Below are 18,010 nucleotides of genomic sequence, written 5' to 3'. Positions count from 1 at the left end.
CCTTGGTCTCCGAGCTGATTGTCCATGATGCTGCAAACGTCGTCGAACTGTTCCTGCAGATGGTTGGTGTCTTGCAAACGTCCCCATCTGTTGGCTCAGGTATCGAGACGTGGCTGCACGATCCGTTAGAGCCATGCGGATAAGATGCCTGTCATCTCGACAGCTAGTGATACGTTGCCGTTGGGATCCAGCACGGCGTTCCGTATTACCCACCTGAACCCACCGATTCCATAATCGGCTAACAGTCATTGGATCTCGACCAACGCGAGTAGCAATGTCGCGATAGGATAAACCGCAATGGCGATAGGCTACAATCCGACCTTTATGGAAGTCGCAAACGTGATGGTACGCATTTCTCCTCCTTACACGAGGCTTCACAACAACGTTTCACCAGGCAACCCCGGTACTGCTGTTTGTGTATGAGAAATCGGTTGGAAACTTTCCTCATGTCAGCACGTTGTAGGTGTCGCCACCGGAGCCAACCTTATGTGAATGCTGTGAAAAGCTAATCATTTGCATACCACAGCTTCTTCTTCCTGTCGGTTAAATTTCGCTTTTGTAGCACGTCTTCTTCGTGGTGTAGCAATTTTAATGGCCAGTAGTGTACTTCACCACATAATTGTTGAATCTTTTATCGCGGCTTCTTGGCATATTACGTTGTGACTTATGAACTAGAAGTAAACGAAACTAAACTCCGTCCGAACAGGCCATGAAGGTCCAACTGTACCGACCGGCCGCCGTGTCGTCCTAGTCGACAGGCGTCACTGGATGCTGATATGGAGGGGCATGTGGTCAGCACACCGCTCTCCCGGCCGTGTGTCGGTTTACGAGGTCGGAGCCGCTACTTCTCCCTCAAGCAGCTCCTCAGTTTGCCTCACAAGGGCTGAGTGCACCCCGCTTGCCAACAGCGCTCGGCAGACCGGATGGTCAGCCATCCAAGTGCTAGCCCAGCCCGACAGCGCTTAACTTCAGTGATTTGACGGGAACCGGTGTTACCACTGCGGCAAGGCCGTTGGCATTGCCTTTTCACTTGTACCTCAGGATAATCGGTCGACGTTTATTGATTTGTCTGTAGTTTTGCGAGCACGAGTGGATGGCAGCGTCCAAGTTTCGCTGTGGCGTACTGAAGTCTAGCACGCGGTCGGAGATGTTACATTATCAGGTTCAAAGTGTCAAGACCTCATTAGTGCCCTATAAGACGGTGTACATGCTTACTAGTCCAGCGAAGGCTAACAAACGACAGCCATTGGATTGTGCCGAACGTTGGTCGTGAACGTATTGGCGTTCGCTCTGTCATTCTCACTAGACCGAGCGCTAGGGGCCAGGGGATTCTGCCAGCTGGAATCGATAGTAGCGTTTCAATTACAGTGTCTCGGGCCTATATTAGGAGGGAAGAAGAGGATTTATCAGTCGTCGTATGTGCATGCTTACAAAAAGAGCTAGAAAAAGTGGATCAAGGAGTGAAATAACGGGGGGGAAATCGCTGATTATCCCTATTCGGCAGAGTAGAATGGCGGGGTATATGCCTGAAAAATCTAATTGAAAAGGGATACAAGTTAATTGCGTATTTAAACTGATTATTCAAAATTAAACCCGTAGTGAATTTGAACATGTTTCGCAATTTATGAGTTTCTGTGTAATTGTAAAAATGAAAAGTAATGCAGTTTTAAATTTTCTGTGTTTTCTATCAACTTCTAAAAAGCAATTTATGGCTAATAACATGAGTTTTCGTTGCAATAAGAATAGTGACGCCTGAAATAATATATACATAAGTTATGTTAAAACGGTACCACTGATCTCTTGTGTTCAACGTAGTATTTTTTTTTTTTCGGCGAAGCTCGTACTAGTAAAATAAAACTAGGTCGATATGTACATTTCATCTGCACGCTCTTAGTTTTGTCGGTTTCTCTTTGTCGTTTACGGCAGAAAGATGTCAATAAAGGCGCCGTTTTCTTAATTATGTCCTGGACACTATTTCATAACAGCTCGCTCCACGTATGTAAGCTTTTCAATTTGTTTTTATGTTCATAGTTCATAGGGTCCCACAAAAATTCCCATTCACGATAAAATCCTGTCACCCTGTTCCACTCCGTATGCCAGAATTTTTGAACCAGTAAATACGCGCCTGTTCAGCAGACACTACAAATCGCTGTTGAACCAAAGAATATTCGTCCCGGCGGCCTCATTATATCAGGGGTCCAGCTCACAGCCAACACTTTGATATTACCGTTGGTAGTCTGAACCGCAACCAGGTCCAACCGCTTTGTCGGCTTCGGTTTGCTACACGTACACACTAAGCAAGTCTCACCCAACGAAGCGGTTGGGTGTTGTACCTTGGCCTTCGTTCGCCCAGTGTTTATGCGCGTTTAATTATGGCTTCGTCTCTACTACGGACACTTCCAGTGAGGTGTCTGAATGAATGTGAGAAAGGGAGCCCATTCTTCCTCAAGAGACGAAATCAGACAAGGACGCTGGCGCCTGTAGCGAAGTCGGCATTCTGACTCATCCCATAGTTGTTCTTGTGGTGTCAACGCCAGACACCACACTTGCTAGGTGGTAGCCTTTAAATCGGCCGCGGTCCGTTAGTATACGTCGGACCTGCGTGTCGCCACTGTAAGTGATTGCAGACCGAGACCGAGCGCCGCCACACGGCAGGTCTAGAGAGACTCCCTAGCACTCGCCCCAGTTGTACAGCCGACTTTGCTAGCGATGGTTCACTGTCTACATACGCTCTCATTTGTCGAGACGACAGTTTAGCATAGCCTTCAGCTACGTCATTTGCTACGACCTAGCAAGGCGCCATATTCAGTAATTAGAATGAATTCTGAACAGACAGTATTGTGAATCATGCGCCGTCAAGAGTGACGTTCATAATTAATTGATTAAAGTTAAGTATCAAACTAATTACGTCCGCTTTCTGAATTCTGATTGCTTGTCATGTTCCAGACCTCACGTCAGTATAGTCCTTCCCTCCTCACGCCAGCCTGCGTGAGCTAAAACGCGTGCATTTCGGCCTCCTCTAGTAACACGGTGTTGGCTCTTCTGCCAACACAACATTTCTCATGTCGAGACTCTGGGTGGGTAGACCAGTTAATTTCTGAGATGTTATGTCCACTGTTGCCTCAGATATCTTTCTTTAGAAGAGGATGCATTGTCATATTGATACAATCAATCATCGTCTCGAAACAGTTCGTATATTCTACATACTACACTTTGCTGTAGAGTGTGTTCAGATCCTTCCGCATTTAGAATTTTCTTAAGCTCTGTAAAGGCCCCACATGCTAACCATGAAAAATATCGTAACACCACCATAACCAGATTTCACTGTTGGCGCTACACATGACGGCAGATAACGCTCGCAAGGCATTCGCCAAACCCACATCCTACCATCGGATTGCCCAGAGTATATCCAGATCCATCGCTCCAAATCATTCATTTCCCGTCATCCAGTATCCAATGGCGTCGGTCTTTACACCACTTCATCAGTCGCTTAGCAGTGTCTACACAAATGTCTGGCTTACGAGGAGCAGCTCGGCCACTGGAACTCACCATTAATACCTTCCATTAATTGCGTACGATTTTTTACAAACACATTCTGCAATGATGGACAGTCCCTGTTAGTCAGTACGTGAAGTCTGCGTAGTCTTGGTTTACCTGCGGTTGTTTCTTCGCGTTTCCACTTCACAGTCGCATCACCAGTATTCTGCATGGGCAGCTTTACAAAGCATTGACGTGACCGTGATGGGTGAGTTACTCAGTTTACATCCAGTGACCAGTCCACAATCAAAGTGTCTTGAGTTCTCATGACCGACCCGTTCTCCTTTTATGCTTCTCTACTGTCAACACCACATTGAAATGTGGTGCTGCAGAAGAATGCCGAAAATTAGATGGGTAGATCACGTAACTAATAAGGGAAGCACTGACTAGAATTGGGGGGGAAGAGGAATTTGTAGCACAACTTGGCTTGAAGAAGGGATCGGCTGGTAGGAGGAGCGTCTCTCCTGCAGAGTCTTCAACTGGAGTTTATCTATCATGTCCGTAACGCTTTCGCGATTACTAAATGATCCTGTAACGAAGCGCGCTGCTCTCCGTTGGATCTTCTCTATCTCTTCTATCAAGCCTATCTGGTACGGATCCCACACTGTTGAGCAATATTCAAGCAGTGGGCGAACAAGTGTACTGTAACCTACTTCCTTTGTTTTCGGACTGCATTTCCTTAGGACTCTTCCAATGAATCTGTCTGGCATCTGCTTTACCGAAGATTAATTTTATATGGCCATTCCATTTTATATAACTCCTAATGCTTACTCGCAGATAATTTATGGAATTAACTGCTTCCAGTTGCTGACCTGCCATATTGTAGCGAAATGATAAAGGATCTTTCTTTCTATGTATTCGCAGCACGTTACCCTTGTCTACATTGAGATTCAATTGCCATTCCTTGCACCATGCGTCAATTCGTTGCAGATCGTCCTGCATTTCAGTACGCATTTCAGTAAAATTTTCCATTGTTACAACCTCTCTATATACTACAGCCGCAAAAAGCCTCACTGAACTTCCGATCTCATCCACAAGGTCATTTATAAATATATTGTGAATAGCAACGGTCCTACGACCCCTGCGGCACACCTGAAATCACTCTTACTTCGGAAGACTTCTCTCCATTGAGAATGACATGCTGCGTTCTGTTAACTAGGAACTCTTCAATCGAATCACAGAATTGGTCTGATAGACCATATGCTCTTACTTTGTTCATGAAACGACTGTGGGGAACTGTATCGAACGCCTTGCGGAAGTCAAGAAACACGGCATCTACCTGGGAACCCGTGTCTATGGCCCTCTGAGTCTCGTGGACAAATAGCGCGAGCTGGGTTTCACACGACCGTCTTTTTCGAAACCCATGCTGATTCCTACAGAGCAGATTTTTAGTCTCCAGAAAAGTCATTGTACTTGAACATAATACGAGTCCCAAAATTCTACAACTGATCGGCGTCAGAGATAAAGGTCTATATTTCTGCACATCTGTTCGACATCCCTGCTTAAAAACGTTGATGACCTGTGCCCTTTTCCAATTCTTTCGAACGCTACGCCCTTCTAGAGACCTACCGTACACCGCTGCAAGAAAGGGGGAAAGTTCCTTCGTGTACTCTGTGTAAAATCGAACTGGTATCCCATCAGGTCCAGCGGCCTTTCCTCTTTTGAGCGATTTTAATTGTTTTTCTATCGCTGTGTGATCTGTTTCGATATCTACCATTTTGTCATCAAGGGATCACCAATTTAGTATTGGAGGGCAGCGTGGAGAGTAAAAATCGTAGAGGGAGACCAAGAGATGAGTACACTAAGCAGATTCAGAAGGATGTAGGTTGCAGTAGGTACTGGGAGACGAAGAAGCTTGCACAGCATAGAGTAGTATGGAGAGCTGCATCAAAACAGTGAACAGTGTCTGGACTGGAGACCACCACAACAACAACAACAACAACAGACAACACAACACTACAATACCCGCCTCCTTTTACACTGTCGACTCCACTTCTCCTGGCATCATGTGGTCCGTTCCACGTTACATACAGGTGTTTAGATACTTTTGATCAGGTAGTGTATGTACCTGTCGCGCCAAAGCGTAAGGGCCTTTCCCTTGTCATTATTGCTGTAGTTCTTCCCTTCATACCAGAATCTCTCTTTTTCTGCCGCACAAGAATACAGAATCCGTTTATGTTGACGCTTCAGTATGTATTGTTACAACTGCTGTGACATTATGAATGTCAGCGGTTCCGTCAACAAACGGATCTGGTAGCTCTTCTTCTCAGCTAGATCTTGGAAAACCGATTGTTGTTGTTAGGGTAGATGGATGGATAAATGGATGGGAAGGAGTATTGTTGGATAAGTGAATGGCTGGATAGACAGATGGGTGGTTGGATCGGTGGCTTGCAAATGGATTACTAGGTGGTTTCTGGGTTTTTAGCTGGGTGGATGGGTGGATGCATGTATAGATGGTTGGTTGTACCAATGACTGTAAGGTTATATCGATGGGTGAGTGGATGGTTGTTTCAATGGATGCAAGGTTGCGTGGATGGATGGGTGTGGTTGTATCGATGGATGGATGGTTGGATGTGTGGTTAAATCAATAGATGGCTGGTTGTCAGGTTGGTTGGAAGCATAACTGGACAGATATATGGAGGACTGCAGAGTCTGCCTCCAATGATGTAGTTTGAACTGTTTCTTGAGGGATAAATAAAACAGTGGGTGTATGGGTTGGTGGGTGAGTAGTTGGATGGATGAGTGGATGGATGGATGGATGGTAACGTGAAGCGATAGCTTGTTGGATTGTTGCGTGTCAGCAGTGTGGTTGGAATGAAGTTTGGAGGGCAGCAAAGTCTGTGTCTTTTGGTATAGTTAAGAGTGCTACTCGAGAGATGAGTAAAAAAAACTGTGAGTCATGCCCTGGAAGCGTTGTCGTCGTTCTGGAATGTACAAGCTACTGGACTGTGTCAGGTTAGCTCCTTATGAAGGTTAACGGTGTCCCAGCTTGTTTGCCCGTGCCCCGGCCGTATGCTGATGGCTGGTGTGTCGTTGCAGATGCGAGCCGCCCAGCGGGGACATGACGCTGCCCGTGTCCAGCTATGAGGAGCTGCTGGTGCGCGTGCGCTCGCTGCGACACGAGACCATCCAGCTGCAGAGGGAGCTGTCCGCCTCCTCCTCGCTGCTGCTCGACCACAACGACAACGGTGAGTGTCCACTCCCTCGCGCTGCCCTTGACTCATCAGCTGCGGGCTGCTCTGATGAGATGCTACCCAGGTCATTCTCCGCTAAAGGTGCTAAACTGTATTGGCACCGTCTCTCCAAGACACCGAGAGCATTCAGTGACCTTGCTGATGTACAACTCTCAAACTGTTGCCCTTAACATCATGTGGGTTCGAGTCCAAAATGGGCGCATGTTTCTCGTTGAGTATTCTTGGAACCAGTGTGACCATCTACTATGGAGATTTCTGTTTCGCGTAGCATGGAAAGTATCGTACTAGGCTCTGCTTACAGGCGTGAATCAACAATTGCTGTGTTACATTAATTCATCGAGGTTACTCACGCTGACGTGAATGAACAGGAGTGACCACAATGATAACAGTGACAAAAGTCCAGATATGTCTCCGTACTTCTATTATAAAGTGCACTAAAAAGACTTAGAGGTAGTTCAGCAAACAAATACGAGGGTCGTTCAATGTGTAATGCCCCACATTTTTTAAAAAGCCATAAATATCGTAGACAAACGTCCTTGTTGGTGCTTCACTTTTGTAGTTGTTCTGTGTGCCGGTAAAGTTTCGAACCGTCCTGGCCGCAGTACAGCGTCAAAATGGCGTCTACATACGAACCACGGTGAACATCCGTAAACATTCGTGTGCAGTGTATGGCGACGCTGCATTTGATAGGAGTACAGTTGGGCGGTGGGTGAAGAAAGTCACAGCCTCAGGAAATGCAGGAACAGAGCTCCACGGTCAGCCACGCTCGGGACGTCCTGTCACAGCCACTGCTCCAGACATGCTGAATCGTGCGGATGCCATTATTCGTGCCGACTGGCGCACCATATCTCGACAATTGGCTCTACAGTTGTCAGCAGCATTGGAAGTGCATCTACAATGATCGAAACTCTCGCATAATCAAAAAGGTGCTCACGATGGGTTTCACGAATGCTCACAGCGGACTACAAGATTCAAAGAAAGACCATTTCATCTGAATTGTTGGAGCGTTTCGAGACCGACGGAGAGGCTTTTCTGTCACGGATCGCTCTGGGGGACGAAAGCTGGGTGCACCACTTTGCATCAGAATCAAAAAGGCAGTCCACGGAGTGGCACTATCCTCATTCACCAGAAAAGAAGAAATTCGAGACAAATGCCCTCTCACGGTGAGAGACTTTTGGGATTGTGATGGCGTCATTCTCGTGGATGTGATGCCAAGAGGGTCAACCATCAATTCAGAGGCACACGTGAAGACTCTGAATAAACTCGAGAACCATTTCCGACCTGTTCGACCGGACAAGAATCCAACAGAAATATTGCTCCAACACGATAATGCACGCCCACACACAAGTCTGAGAACCCGGAAACACATCGCCAAATTGGGTTGGAGATCGCCTCAAAAAAAATGGCTCTGAGCACTATGGGACTAAACATCTGAGGTCATCAGTCCCCTAGAACTTAGAACTACTTAAACCTAACTAACCTAAGGACATCACACACATCCATGCCCGAGGCAGGATTCGAACCTGCGACCGTAGCGGTTCCAGACTGAAGCGCCTTTAACCGCGTGGCCACACTGGCCGCCATCACTGCCTCATCCACCCTACAGTCCAGACCTGACACCATCACACTTCCATCTCTTTGGGCTTCTTAAAGATTCTCTACGGGGAACTCACTTTGAAGATGACGAGAGTGTCAGTCATGCTTTTACCCGCAGGGAGTACATGCCCTTTCAAACATTGGCGTACGACCATAGAACGTGATGGAGACTACGTAGAAAAATGGGGCATGGACAAGATATGTTGATGTATAGTCAGCAAATTCTGACTCTTAACAATAAATATGTTTTGAGTAAAAATTGTGGGGCATTACTTCTTGAATCCTGCCGAGTACGAGCCACGCACTCGGAATTGAATTAAACGGCATGACAGCAGCCATGTTCATCATGAGGTTTTTACATCTTGTAACAAAGGCATCAAGTTAGAAGACGTTACAAAATTAATACGTCCCGGTATTTAGAGTGGCACTATGGGGTTGAGGAGAACGAGAGTTGCTAGAAGTGATTAGTGGCGGTGATAACATGACAGCGTGTGAGCTGTGTAGCCTACAGTGCGTGGGTGGCACAGGTTCTCTGTGAGCTTCTGCAATGTCTCCAAGGCCTCATCAGGGCGGCACATTTAACCCCAATCTTTCTTACGTGCTCTCTCCTTTCTTTACGCAAACTGTTTTTGTCTTGTTCAGAGAGTTTTTCCTTGTATCTTTTGTTCTCTTGCAGTTATGATCTCTGAACATAGGTTCAAAATGGTTCAAATGGCTCTGAGCACTATGGGATTTAACTTCTGACGTCATCAGTCCCCTAGAACTTAGAACTACGTAAACCTAACTGACCTAAGGACATCACACAAACCCATGCCCGAGGTAGGAGTAGAACCTGCGATCGTAGCAGCAGCGCGATTCCGCACTGTAGCGCCTAGAATCGCTCGGCCACTCTTGCAGGCTGAACATATGTGATATCCAGTATTCTACAGGGTGTTTCCGTAACAGTGTGCAAAACTGTAACAGGACGTAGAGAATGGTTGAAATAGGGAACCAGGAGTTGGAGAAGACGGCTTAAGGAGATATAGAATTAAATTTGTCTACCGCTTTGTCTAGCATTACTCATTTACAAGTAACATGCGTACAAGTTTACAAGTACTGTGCTGTTTATTTACTTGTACACTCTTCATTTCGTTCAAGGAAACAAGGAGGAAGAGCCTGGTTATCAGGAAGTCATGATGCAGGTTTTGTTGACATTACTCATCCATAAGGTGGATAAGGAAAATTCTGAAGTTATTCAAATAGCTCTGAGCACTATGGGACTTAACATCTGAGGTCATCAGTCCCCTAGAACTTAGAACTACTTAAACCTAACTAACCTAAGGACATCACACACATCCATGCCCGAGGTAGGATTCGAACCTGCGACCGTAGCAGTCGCGCGGTTCCGGACTGAGCGCCTAGAACCGCTAGACCACCGCGGCCGGCGAAGTTATTCACATGAGTACTAAAAGAAATCAACTAAATTTCGATTACCCGATAAGTCACGCAAGTCTGAAGGCTGTAAATTCAACTAATGTCAAGGAATTACAATTACAAATAACCTAAATTGGAACGATCACATAGATAATATTGTGGGTAGAGCAAACCAAAGACTGGGATTCATTGGCAGAACACTTAGAAGGTGCAACAGGTCTAGTAAAGAGACTGCTTAGCCCGCATCTCGTGGTCGTGCGGTAGCGTTCTCGCTTCCCACGCCCGGGTTCCCGGGTTCGATTCCCGGCGGGGTCAGGGATTTTCTCTGCCTCGAGATGGCTGGGTGTTGTGTGCTGTCCTTAGGTTAGTTAGGTTTAAGTAGTTCTAAGTTCTAGGGGACTTATGACCACAGCAGTTGAGTCCCATAGTGCTCAGAGCCATTTTTTGAGACTGCTTACACCACGCTTGTCCGCCCTATTCTGGAGTATTGCCGTGCGGTGTGGGATCCGCATCAGGTGGGACTGACGGATGACATCGAAAAAGTACAAAGAAGGGCAGCTCGTTTTGTATTATCGCGAAATAGGGGAGATAGTGCCACAGACATGATAGGTGAATTGGAGTGGAAATCATTGAAACAAAGACGTTTTTCGTTGCGACGGGATCTTCTCATGAAATTTCAATCACTAGTTTGCACCTCCGATTGCGAAAACATTCTGTTGCCACCCACATACATAGGGAGAACTGATCATCGCGATAAAATAAGAGAAATCAGGGCTTGCACAGAAAACATTAAGTGCTCGTTTTTCCCGCGTGCTGTTCGAGAGTGGAACGGTAGAGAGACAGCATGAAGGTGGTTCATTGAACCCTCTTCCAGCACTTTATTGTGAATAGCAGAGTAATCACGTAGATGTAGATGGGTCTGTTGTATCGTGTTTATATCGTCCCTCGACAGAACGAGCTATGAATTAACGGCAGATCCATTCATTACTCACAAGGGAATGGTCAGACTTGTCATGCCGAAACATGTATTGATTTTTTTAGCACTGTTATTTAACTGTGCAAAAGGTCCGTTTGCAAAATTGTAGCTGCTGACATGAACTGGAAGTCCCTAAAAAAAATCACGAACATGGCTGTGTTTCCTGCTTGGCGCTTGCAGTGACAGCTGGCCACCCCTGGAAATGGCGAGTCGCGAGCGTTGTGCGCATGGTCGGGAAGTGCGGCCGTCTTATCGCGGCGTACACTAAAGAGGAATATCGCTGCAAGGTTTTGGTGGAAAGGGGGAACGAATATTCGTTTCTGTGGCATGCACGTCCTTTTAATCACTGGTACGTATTTCGAAACGTACCGTCCTGAAACTGGTTAGAGATATGAAAGATGTTCTGTACATGTTCATCTATACTCCGCAAGCCACTTTACGGTGAACATTCAATCTCCTCTCACAAGTGATGGCGAACCCTGTAAATGTTTTGCTGCTTGCCATAGAGATATACCACAGACGCCAAATGAAGCAATCAACAGAAAACACGCGTGAAGACTTATGTGTTGTGCGACATGGTTGTTAAACTTCTAGACGAGCATGTAAATGGCGTAGACATGTGGCTAGAAACAACTGGAACACTCGATATTGCAGACTGTGACTATACAGACGGCGAAGACACCGACGAAAGTAGCACTCGTGAAGACTCTTCGAGTGATAGTGCCGCGTACCATCATGTATTATCTCCGAAAGTAACACCAGCAACTACAATTACCTTATCAGACAAAGAAAAAGCGGTGACGTATTGGTTGAACGAAAGTGGTAAGAAACGCCTACGTGTCAGTACTGTTCAAAATAAGTATCGCTTTGTCCGTTCTGAACGTGAATTGTATAGATGGAAAAAGCAAGTCGCTCGACGACGTAATAGTCGACTGGAAATTGCGACGGAGATAACTGCGCGACTTCTTGAGTTATTTACCGATGCCAGACAACAGTCATTTGGTGTGAGCAATACAACTTTGAGTGACTGGGCGTTAGAGATTGCCAACGCGATAGGCGCTAAAGAATTTACAGCTTCTCAAAGTTGGATTAGTCGCTTCAAAAGATCACATAAAATTGTGGCAAGAAAAATAACAAAATTTGTATCGAGAAACAGGTCGGAAAATGAAGTGACACAAATCGAAATGATATAAGCTTTTCTTACGAATGCAAAAAATAAGATCGCTAGTTTTAGTGAATCATACGTGTACAATGCAGATCAGTCAGGTTTTCAAAAAGAAATGCGTGCGAAAAGAACACTGTCATTCAAACGGGAAAAACATATTAAGGCGATTGCACAGTCCACGACTGCACTCACGCATTCATACACTATAATGCCTATAATTAGTCTGGATGGTTCATTGCTGCCTAAAATTTATGTGTGTCTTCAAGAACCAACTGGACGTTTTGGACCACGTGTCAAAAGAACAATGTTCTACGCAAACAATCTTGTGGTAGACGCATCGAAGTCTGGAAAAATAGAAATGAAAACGTTACACTTTTCATGCGTCATGCTTTTTTTCCGTTCTGCGGGAACAAATCTCTTCTCCTAGATTCGTGGTCAGGTCGTAAAAGGTCTGATTCATTAAAATCTGTATTTCGAGCGCACCATGACAAAGAAATAGAGTTGCTTCAGATTCCACCCGGCACGACCAACGTAATTCAACCTGTAGACAGAGAAATTTTCCGCCAGTGGAAGGCATTTTACAGAAAACTAACAGAGAAGATTATTGTGTGCTGATCACTGCAATTTCCTTTCTTATCACCGTGACAATATTCTCAAGCTGCAATCAGTAGTACATTATCAATTTTCCTCCCCACGATTTCAGAATTTGATTAAATATGCGTGGCACTCTTGGAAATATGCTGATATTAGGCCTGATTCATTCCTAACACCAGCCCAGTTTTGTCTACGGACATCTAACAACGTCTGTGATTCGCAGGGCTGTCATATGTCGTCTTTACTTGTATGTTCTTGGTGCACAAAAAACCTATGTTTTGAACAATGTATCAATGTTTCGCATTTTTGCTGTAACTACAAGAAATAAAATTTGGACGTGTTCTAAACGGTATATTTATTTGTGTCTATTTCATAGCTATTTGGAAAGAATGTCGTAGATAACATATCAGCCATATTTGTCAACGAATGTTTAATTATCATACGATCGCTGTCACTGGGGGAATCAGCTCTCTCACCGCTGTGGCAAGAGAGCGGCGCGTAGCTAACGCCACCTTTTCCCTAGATGGCGTTGGTATAACATAGCGAGAGAGGTCGGGGTTGTACAAGAGGCAGTTATAAGCGTGGAATCCATGCGACAATAATGTCTTACTTCATAAAATTGTTTACAGACTTCCAGGTCATGTCAGCAGCTAAAATTCTGCATACAGACTTCTCGCAATGTTAACTCACAGTGGTAAAAAAAGCAACACAGGTTTCGACATGACAAGTCTGACCATTCCCTTGTCAGTGCTGTTAAGAGACATACAGTACAGTACGATGGAGCAGTACCGGTACAGTATTTCCTGGTCGCTGAATAGGAAGTGGAGGTCCTCTTCCATGGCCTGCGTGGTCACCTGACCTGAATTCCCTAGATTATTTCCCACGGGGATATCTAAAGTCACGTGTATGAGAGAGCAGAGTGCATATGCAGATGGAATTAGTTGCCCGAATTGTAGCTGGCTGTGGTGTGATTCGAAACACACCAGGGTTATTTGTGAGGGCGTTTCGGAATCTTGTTCACCAATGTCATGCTTGCTGTGCTGATGGCCGTCAGTTTCAGCACATTTTGTAGGATACAGTACAAATGGTACGTTCATTGTATCAAATCGGTGTTTGCAGTTAACTAACGTAAATAAAAAAGTACACAATTTTATTGCTATTATCTCCTTAAGCTGGCATCTCCTAACCCAGGATCCCTACCTCAAATTGTTCGGTGGAGCATCTTCTACGTCCTGTTAAATTTTTGCGCGGGGTAGGCGCGCGGTCTCAGCCGTCTTGTCACGGTCCGCGCCGCTCCCTCCGTCGGGGGTTCAAGTCCTCACTCGGGAATGGGTGTGTGTGTTGTCCTTAGTGTTAGTTTAAGTTCGATTAAGTAGTGTGTAAGCTTAGGGACGATGACCTTAGCAGTTTGGTCTTACAAGATCTTACCACAAATTTCCAATTTTTTTGCGTGCTCTTACGGAAACGCGCTTTATACACGATGGCACAGACAAAAGTAGCCAATTTAAATACAAAGGAAATATACTGAAATTACAGAAACGCAGAGATGAAATTGACGTATTATTTACTACAGTGAAAAATACATTTGCTGTAGTTACACAGTTTTAATCTGCCAGGAAGTTTCATATCAGCGCACAATCCGCTGCAGAGTGAAAATCTCATTCTGGAAACATCCCCCAGGCTGTGGCTAAGCCATGTCTCCGCAGTATCCTTTCTTTCAGGAGTGCTAGTTCTGCAAGGTTCGCAGGAGAGCTTCTGTAGAGTTTGGAAGGTAGGAGACGAGGTACTGGCAGAAGTAAAGCTGTGAGTCCCGAGCGTGAGTCGTGCTTCGGTAGCTCAGATGGTAGAGCACTTGCCCGCGAAAGACAAAGGTCCCGAGTTCGAGTCTCGGTCGGGCACACAGTTTTAATCTGCCAGGAAGTTTCATATCAGCGCACACTCCGCTGAAGAGTGAAAATCTCATTCTGGGGACATTTACTGTAGATACTGAATGTGACCCCTTGCAGCCGGCCGCGGTGGTCTAGCGGTTCTAGGCGCTCAGTCCGGAACCGTGTGACTGCTACGGTCGCAGGCTCGAATCCTGCCTCGGGCATGGATGTGTGTGATGTCCTTAGGTTAGTTAGGTTTAAGTAGTTCTAAGCTCTAGGGGACTGATGACCATAGATGTTAAGTCCCATAGTGCTCAGAGCCATTTGAACCATTTTTTTTGACCCCTTGCAACATCAATACACAGCTGTGCACATCTAAGCATATTCAGATACGACCGGCGTAAAGCTCGGATATCGATGGTGGCAATTTCACGGCTGAAGCTGCCTTTCAGTTCCAGTATTGTGTGTGGACTGAGTAACAAACCATGGTCTATGTTACTTAAAAGCCACGTGCACTAATATACAGGTTTCTGTCTGTCATCTTCCCGCAATTGCTGCAAACCGTCACAAGATATGGCTTCAAATTAAGACTTTTCAATATAAGCCGGCAACTCCTCTTCCTTGCACGCGCCTGAGCCCTGAATAACTCTTCGGCGAATGTCTGCAATAACTTCTGGTGAGCGAACTGAAGGAATTCTTTCGTTTTACATTTTGCACGGATCCGTAGGTGCACCGTTTTTGTGCCGCCTCTCTATTGCTCACTTTGCTGGTAGTCCTCTATCCGGATACTTGACCCGAAAATTTTCCGAGTTCCCATAATCAAAGCTGTTTTCACATATGCTTCAACAATTTTAATTGTCTTCTATCGATAAAGTCATTTTGCAGCTCACAAAGAGAAACGTGTAATTTCACTGATGAAATAAACTGAAATGCTGACAGGAGAATGCTAACAATCGATTATTCATTAACTGTTCACTGTTGTTGCTGTTAAGTCTATTTCATAAGTCGAAATATTGCATTCGCATTCAAATTGGAGGCGGGCTGCTTTTGACTCCGCTACCCTGTAATTCTGCGGAGGCTGTCCATGTACTCGGGAATAAACACTTTACTTCATTTCTTACATAATTTCTCCCCTTTGTGCATTATCGATGTAAATCAAAACAAAAGTTATTATATTTGTCGCATGTTACGATGCACACAGAAGAGAGTAGAAACATAACATGTGGAGGCGTCCTTAATAAGAGTTCTGCACAACATTAGTAAGTACCGACATAACTATTACAGATTTGGAGACCATGTCAGCATAAAAGGCGTGAGTATAACTACTGAACTAGAAACAGATACGGCGTCGTCAAATCCAAAATTAAAAATTCAATATATGCAGATAAGCTGAGGTTGTCATCAACACACAGTGCTCTTGATGTCTCAGAATATGTCCTACCAACCGTTCCCTTCTTCTACTCAAGTTGTGCCACAAATTTCTTCTCTCCCCAATTCCATTTAGTACCTCTCCTCATTCTTTACGTGATCTACCCATCTAATCTTCAGCATTCTTCTGTAGCACCACATTTCAAAAGCTTCTATTCTCTTCTTGGCTGAACTATTTATAGTCCATGTTTCATTTGCATACATGGCTACACTCAACACAAATACTTTCATAAACGACTTCCTGACATTTAAATCTATACTCGATGTTAACAATTTTCTCTTCTTCAGAAACGCTTTCCTTGCCAACGCCAATCTGCATTTAATATCCTCGCAACTTCGACCATCATCAGTTATTTTGCTGTCTAAGTAGCAAAACTAATCTACTACTTTAAGTATCTTGTTTCCTAATCTAATTCCCTCAGCATCACCTGAGTTATTTTGCTGTCTAAATAGCAAAACTCTTCTACTACTTTAAGTATCTCGTTTCCTAATCTAATTCCCTCAGCATCACCTGAGTAAATTCTTCTACATTCCATTATCCTTCTTTTATGGTTTTCACCTTATATCCTCCTTTCAAAACACTGTCCATTCCATTCAATTGCTCTTCCAAGTACTTTGCTGTCTCTGACAGAATTACAATGTCAACGGCAAACCTCAAAGTTTTTATTTCTTCTCCCTGAACTTTAATTTATTCTCCAAATTTTTCTTTGGATTCCTTTACTGCTTGCTGAGTGTGCAAAAAAATGGCTCTGAGCATTATGGGACTTAACATCTGAGGTCATCAGTCCCCTAGAACTTAGAACTACTTAAACCTAACCAACCTAAGGACATCACACACATCCATGCCCGAGGCATGATTCGAATCTACGACCGGAGCAGTCGCGCGGTTCCGGACTGCAGCGCCTAGAACCGCTCGGCCACAGGGCCACGGTGCTCAGTGTGCAGATCGAATAATAGCAGGGATAGGCTGCAACCCTCTCTTGCTCATTTCTGAGCTGCTGATTGATTCTGATGCCTCTCTACTCATGTAACTGCGGTCTCATTGCTGTACACGGTGTATATACACTCCTGGAAATGGAAAAAAGAACACATTGACACCGGTGTGTCAGACCCACCATACTTGCTCCGGACACTGCGAGAGGGCTGTACAAGCAATGATCACACGCACGGCACAGCGGACACACCAGGAACCGCGGTGTTGGCCGTCGACTGGCGCTAGCTGCGCAGCATTTGTGCACCGCCGCCGTCAGTGTCAGCCAGTTTGCCGTGGCATACGGAGCTCCATCGCAGTCTTTAACACTGGTAGCATGCCGCGACAGCGTGGACGTGAACCGTACGTGCAGTTGACGGACTTTGAGCGAGGGCGTATAGTGGGCATGCGGGAGGCCGGGTGGACGTACCGCCGAATTGCTCAACACGTGGGGCGTGAGGTCTCCACAGTACATCGATGTTGTCGCCAGTGGTCGGCGGAAGGTGCACGTGCCCGTCGACCTGGGACCGGACCGCAGCGACGCGCGGATGCACGCCAAGACCGTAGGATCCTACGCAGTGCCGTAGGGGACCGCACCGCCACTTCCCAGCAAATTAGGGACACTGTTGCTCCTGGGGTATTGGCGAGGACCATTCGCAACCGTCTCCGTGAAGCTGGGCTACGGTCCCGCACACCGTTAGGCCGTCTTCCGCTCACGCCCCAACATCGTGCAGCCCGCCTCCAGTGGTGTCGCGACAGGCGTGAATGGAGGGACGAATGGAGACGTGTCGTCTTCAGCGATGAGAGTCGCTTCTGCCTTGGTGCCAATGATGGTCGTATGCGTGTTTGACGCCGTGCAGGTGAGCGCCACAATCAGGACTGCATACGACCGAGGCACACAGGGCCAACACCCGGCATCATGGTGTGGGGAGCGATCTCCTACACTGGCCGTACACCACTGGTGATCGTCGAGGGGACACTGAATAGTGCACGGTGCATCCAAACCGTCATCGAACCCATCGTTCTACCATTCCTAGACCGGCAAGGGAACTTGGTGTTCCAACAGGACAATGCACGTCCGCATGTATCCCGTGCCACCCAACGTGCTCTAGAAGGTGTAAGTCAACTACCCTGGCCAGCAAGGTCTCCGGATCTGTCCCCCATTGAGCATGTTTGGGACTGGATGAAGCGTCGTCTCACGCGGTCTGCACGTCCAGCACGAACGCTGGTCCAACTGAGGCGCCAGGTGGAAATGGCATGGCAAGCCGT

General features: G+C 46.0%; 1 protein-coding gene and 1 pseudogene across 1 annotated transcript in view; one reads left to right on the top strand and one right to left on the bottom strand.

Annotated features, from left to right (window-relative positions):
- LOC126109440 (uncharacterized) overlaps positions 1-18,010 on the top strand; it is an 841,290-nt gene that overhangs the window by 279,097 nt on the left and 544,183 nt on the right. The window contains exon 2 of the mRNA XM_049914471.1: positions 6,577-6,725. Within this exon, the coding sequence (XP_049770428.1) occupies positions 6,599-6,725 (127 nt within the window). The 5' untranslated portion in view covers positions 6,577-6,598. The remainder of the gene's footprint in view (positions 1-6,576; positions 6,726-18,010) is intronic.
- Positions 900-1,017, bottom strand: LOC126110011 (5S ribosomal RNA; annotated as a pseudogene).

The sequence above is a fragment of the Schistocerca cancellata genome, chromosome 12 (assembly GCF_023864275.1).
Source record: "Schistocerca cancellata isolate TAMUIC-IGC-003103 chromosome 12, iqSchCanc2.1, whole genome shotgun sequence".
Taxonomy (NCBI): domain Eukaryota; kingdom Metazoa; phylum Arthropoda; class Insecta; order Orthoptera; family Acrididae; genus Schistocerca; species Schistocerca cancellata.
This window is presented reverse-complemented; position numbering and strand designations above follow the sequence as displayed.